The 6225-nt window shown below is 39.1% G+C and overlaps 1 protein-coding gene across 1 annotated transcript; it reads left to right on the forward strand.

The window, feature by feature from the left end:
• The first annotated feature begins 5048 nt into the window (after positions 1-5048).
• LOC149228800 (uncharacterized) lies at positions 5049-5576 on the forward strand. The gene has a single exon (XM_089380867.1). It carries the CDS (start codon positions 5049-5051, stop codon positions 5574-5576), a length of 528 nt encoding a protein of 175 aa, XP_089236993.1.
• The last annotated feature ends 649 nt before the right edge of the window (positions 5577-6225 follow it).

Below are 6225 nucleotides of genomic sequence, written 5' to 3' on the forward strand. Positions count from 1 at the left end.
GTACTTCTCCATTCATAAGCCCAAATTCTGCAAGAAATATTACAGTTAGGAAAAAACACAATGGAGGGAGTCGGCATTTTAGGGGGAGAATGATTGTTTCAGAGTGTGGAGTAAGAAATTTGTCACTTATTGATGTCCCCATACATGATATGACTGATCTACAGCCTCTTAGAGCGAGCATGGCTGGGGAGCCATCCAAATGACTTTTATTGTTTCCATGAATATTAGGGGTTTAGGCGCAAACCCAAAATTCTTGGCGCTAAAGGACATTTTTCATTCAGCTCGTCCAAAAATTATTTTAATCCAAGAAACCATGCACAACAGCCAGGTCTCCATATCTTACTTTAGGAAAATGTTTCCTTCATGGTTTATGGTTGCCTCAGAGGCAAGAGGTCTGTCAGGGGGTTGGCAGTCTTATGGGATCCTGACTGGATCAATGCCAAAGCCTACAAGTGTTTTGCTGGTATACTTATTTCGGCATTTATCAGAGGTCAAAGATTCCATATTAATATTCTGAACACCTATGCGCCCTATAAGAACAGACTCCCTTTCTGGGAAAAAATGTTTGCCTCGGAAATTTTTGAACTTGAATCTCTGATGATAGCAGGAGACCTAAATCTAACTTTAAGCTCTGATGAATGTTGGGGTAAATGCAGAAAAAGAGACCCGCTTGCTGACCGTTTTAAGTTGGAACTTCTTAATAAAAATCTTGTGGATATTGCTCCTACAAAACTGATGCCTATGTGGGAAAACAACAGGATGGGAGAAGCATATATTGCTAAAAGGATTGATCGGTTCATTCTGCATGCGAGCATTATAGACAAGATGGGCATGCCCATCTCATCCATAGGGAATGCCTTTACATCTGATCACAGGCCTATTTTCCTCAACTGGCGGGAGAAGGGCTTCAGAATGGGATACCCCTTCAAATTTAATAGAACTTGGTTAGAGGACCCAGATTTCAATGAAATCATATCTAATGCATGGAAGGATCTATCGGTAAGAGATTTATCTCCCCCATTTATGACTTTTAGAGAAAAGTTGGCGGTTCTGAGGAAGGTGGCGAAGGAGTGGCAATATGATAAAAGAAAAAGGGACAGACAGGCGCTACAAGACATACAAAAGGAGATGGACAACATCCTAGGGGCTATGGACGCAAATGATTTTTCTCTCAGCATCAAATGCCGCATAAGAGATCTGGAAAAAAGAAAACAAAAGCTTCTGGATCAGGAGGAGGCATCATGGAGGCTCAAAAGCAGGGAAATATGGCTAAAGGATGGTGATCGTAACACTAGATTTTTTCATAAATTTGCAAATGCCAGGGGGGAAAAAAATACAATTTGGAGAATTAGTGATGGTAAAGGTGGTTATTATGTATCCCAACAGGATATTTCAAATGAAGCTGTGAGGCATTTTAAAAATCAATACAAAAGAAAGGAAGTTTGTGATTTTCAGGATACTCTTTGGGGTATCGAATTGGCTCCAAAAATGTTTGATGATGAGAAAAACGCGAGCCTTTTCCAGCCAATTACAGAAGACGAACTTCTTGGCATTCTTAAAGCTTTTAAAAAGGATAAAAGCCTAGGTCCGGACGGCTGGACCATAGGATTTTTCTCTCGTTTTTATGACATCTTCAAAAAATACCTGCTGAGGATGGTTGAGGCATCTCGTATGTCTGGAAGTATTCACCACATCATATCATCCACTCAGATTGCTCTAATCCCAAAAAAGGCAGAAGCAGAATCTTTCCAAGATTTCAGGCCGATATCATTATGCAATATCTCTTTCAAAATCATCACCAAAATTATTGCGGAGAGAATGAAATCGACGCTGGCCACATTCCTCTCCAAGGACCAACATGCTTTTTTAAAGGGGCGCAACATTTTGGATGCAGTTGCTATTACTCAGGAAAGCCTGTTTTCAATGATATCAAGGAAAACAGATGCGGCCATTCTAAAAATTGATCTGCAGAGAGCTTATGATTGTTTGGATTGGGGATACATGAGATGTTTACTGGCAAAGATTGGACTAAACTCTCAATCCATCAATTGGATTATGTCATGCGTCGAGAACGTCCACTACTCGGTCATTATTAATGGAATGCCTTCTCCTTTCTTTCTAGTGGAAAGGGGTCTTCGTCAGGGGTGCCCCCTCTCCCCTCTTTCATTTATTCTAGCGATGAACTCTCTCAGCCTTCAGATTAACAAAGTAGTGGCCAAAAAGAGATGCAGTCTGGTTAGGATATGCAGGGACATCTATTTATCTCACAACCTTTTCGTTGATGACGTGCTCATCTTCGCTATGTTGTGCCGAGCTTCCTGGATTTGTCTCAATGACATTCTTAATAGATTCCAGAGAGCTACTGGGTTATATATTAACAGAGGAAAATCTACCCTTTTCCACAATGATTCAAACATGGAAATGGTGAATTGGATCGCTGATCTGCTTGGTATCGAATCGAGATCGCTTAAAGAGGGTTTGAAATATCTGGGATTTCAACTAAAGGCCAAGGGCTACTCCAAAGCGGATTGGCAATGGGTGTTGGAAAGATTCTATAAAAAGATCTCAGCCTGGGAATATAAGACTCTTTCTTTGGCAGGTAGATGTGTTCTAACTCAGGCAGTCTTAGCGCAATTAGCTGTTTATTGGGCTCATATCTTCTTCCTTCCAGCAAGCATTATTCACAAAATGAACAAACTGTCGGCAAATTTTATATGGGGCGGAAGATCTAATCAGAGTAAAATCCATTTGTCGAAGCTGGAGAAGATCTCTTTACCAAAGAAGCTTGGCGGTTGGGGCTTGCTAGATATGCGAACTTTTGGAAGAGCGCTCTTATGCAAAACGCTGTGGAGAGGCATTTATGGTGATGGTCTGTGGAGTCTAACTATTAGAAAGAAATATCTGCAAGATAAAGATCTGGAATTTTGGTACAGGAGGGGATCTATTGGAGTCAGACAAGGATTTGCTATCTGGCTCGGTCTCAGAAAAGTTCAGCAATACTTCTTGGAGAACTTGAGATGGAGTCTTTATTCTGGCAACCGAATCTTAATCGGAATCGACTCCATTGCGGGCGGGCGAGAATGTGTTTTCTTCCCTGAAAAACTCTTACTTTTTCTTCACAGGAATGGTATTTTTACGTGGGATAAATTAATTTCATCCTGGAGCGGTCCTATTCCTTTATGGAAAGATGCCCACGATCTTCATTTGATAGCCACACTGCTTCCGGTTTGGAAATCTGTAAAAGATGCTCTTTGTAGTTTGGGAATCCACCGCTCTGGGACAGCGGACCATCTTATGTGGGTCGTTCCAAATGCAAAGTCGCCAGCTCGTGTTAAAGACATCTACACTGATATGATTAATTCAAAGGCTTCAAACTCCTGCTTTATATATCCACCGAGTTTCTGGAAGATGGGGTGCCCTCTCAAAATGATTCTGTTTGTAGAAATTTTGAATAATTTAACACACGTTCACAGACATTATCCTGATCATACAATTATAAGCGGAACATGTATAATACATAATCTCCTCTACGTTGATCATCAATTTACAGAAGCAGAAACATTCACAGGTGCACATAGAAGCATCAATCAAACTCATAAACACAGTATGTATCCCAGGGAAAGCATCTCGCTAAAAACCCCAACTATCTGTATATTATATTGATTGAATCATGTAACATTACAAAGTACAATGCTTATCACAAGCAATCCAGTACCAGCTCCACCTGTTACACACAATATAACTCAGATCTGATCTCCAAATCTATTCCACTGCTTTCCTGCCTCCACTGCTCAATACCTGCTCAAGAACTGATGAGAATGGCTTCCCAAACTCGTATTTCACCTCAAAATAATCACTCACACTTTGTTGGATGTGAGCAAAGGCTACAATACTGGGCAAATACGTGAGCAAACTCATTGGCATACTCAATCCCTTGATTGTGCAAGATCTGGTGCACAACTATAGTCACAACTGATAGCAATCTGATTCTCTAACACCTGTCCCTGCTGAACTGAACATGCACTGACATGCAACTGAGTTAACTGATGTATTCTATAGTTGTATTATGAGTTAATAACTTGTGAATTAATTAATAACTAATTCACCCAACTCATCTCTAGTCTATTGATCAGTTAGACTAAATACAACCAGTTTAACAAAGCTAAACTGAACACAACTCCATCAACTACACCTCCAGTCCACTGAACTCAACTCACTTGAGTTCTAACTGAAGTCCTGCATGCAAATATTATTCATCCCATAGGTAACCACGTATTTCCCTCTGGGATCTGCATGTACCACATCCGTAGCTCATCTTGAAGTGCTCCAAGAGAATAAGATCAAGTTTATAGTCCAAATATTATTATGAGACAATAATATTTGACTTTTCTATTTTTGACAGCCAGTCTAAAAATAGACTTTGATCACTCACACTGTGATCATTCACACTTTGATAAAAAATAGAAGTCCATCTATTTTTCCCAACTTGACCAATCATCCATAAACAGCAACCTGCAATCCATAGACATGATCCATATGTCTAAAAATAGACATAGTCTAAAAATAGACTTGCGCCAAAAATAGCCTGCGGGCCCACTTAGTGAAGGCGACTCTTTTCACTAAGCTCCATCATCTTGTTGCACTCTCAACAAGCATTTCTTGTTGCACACTTTTCAACACTGTTCTCATGGCTGGTCTTCTACAACCGAAATTTGTCTTGGGAAAATCTGAGGAAGAGGAGCTGGCATGGTCCGAGTAGATGTGCTATGTGCGAAGCTGCGGAGGAATCCAATCTTCATATGTTCTTCCAATGCAACTCCTCTCTTCAGATCTGGTATGAATTGTCTCTGCTTTATGGTTTCCCTCATGTTGTTTTTGTTTCAGTTCAGGCTGCTTTTCAATGGTGGTGCGCGCAAAAGGACTCTTGGCGATCTCTGTTTATCATTGCCTTATGGAGCTTATGGAAATGGAGGAATGCCAAGATTTTCAAAGACTCAAAAGAGCCTCTAAAGTCATCCTTGCATCATATTGTGTCCATACACGATGTGATGCCTGTAAAAGAGCCCAAGCTGAAAAAGGACCGCAAAAAAGAGGTTGAAGATCCTCTCATTAGTGTTCCCTGTGCTTTTTTTGATGGGGCCGAGCAGAATAATATTTGTGGATGTGGGGTCCACGTTATTATGGATGAGAAGCTGCAATATTTTTTATCATGGAATGGTGGAAGTGGTTCAAACAGCTTGGCTGAGGCGAGAGCTCTAACAGGATTGTTTGCCTTCTGTGTGTTTTTTGAGATTCAGAACATTTCAATTTATGGTGATTCAAAATCGATGATTGACCATGTAAGGGGAGCCTGCCACATCAGTTTCCCTCATCTATTTGGGTGGATGGACAGGATTATGTATTTATGGAGAAATATGAAACAATGCTCTATTCACCACATCTTCCGCTCCCAAAATGTTCAAGCTGACCGTCTGTCGAAGAAGGGGCTGTATTTAGAGCCGGGTTCTTGGTCTATGATGGTTTCTGATGGAGAATGTTCCTGCTTCATCCATGACTTTTCCATCCCTGGATTTTGATCTTTTCCTTTCATCCTTCTGCTTATTTGCTATTCAGCTAGTCCTTTTTTGTTACATGTGTATAGTCATCTGTTGATCCTGTCTTTGAAAAGACTGTTTTGTTGTGATTTTGGTATGATGATGTTTAGATCTCCTTTGGGATGTCCTATGTCTGCAAGGTTTTGATTTCATGTGCTGGCAAGGTGGCTAGTCTTTGATCCTTGTTGTATCTTATGTACTTTTTATATTGACTCAATATAATCCTATGAAGATTTTTTTCTCTGAAAAAAAAACATAAAGTTCTTTATTTTAATATTAATTATAGAATAAATTAAAATATAAATGTTATTACGTTATTTTGTTTTTGTTTTGTACTTATATTATTAATTTTTAAATAATTTTAAAAAAATGTTTATTTTATATATATATAATCATTATGATGATAATTAATGTTTTTAAAGATCAATGGGCTCTATAAAACCTTAAAATTATGATGATAATTAATATTTATTAAGACCAATGGGCTCTATAAAACCTTAAAAATATAAAAAAAATTTAAAACACTATTATATAAATAAAAGTTATGACTATTAAGGCCATTGCAATGAGTTATCTTTTCTGGTGTGTCACTATTGTTGGACCAAGAGACCCGGCTGGATATACAGTAATT

The sequence above is a fragment of the Pinus tabuliformis genome, chromosome J (assembly GCF_031772625.1).
Source record: "Pinus tabuliformis cultivar Carrire ecotype Pingquan chromosome J, CPIR1, whole genome shotgun sequence".
Classification (NCBI taxonomy): domain Eukaryota; kingdom Viridiplantae; phylum Streptophyta; class Pinopsida; order Pinales; family Pinaceae; genus Pinus; species Pinus tabuliformis.

Bases quoted from the DNA above. Each gene is read 5' to 3' on its own strand.
- LOC149228800 (XM_089380867.1), top strand. From the start codon at position 5,049: ATGCCTGTAAAAGAGCCCAAGCTGAAAAAGGACCGCAAAAAAGAGGTT.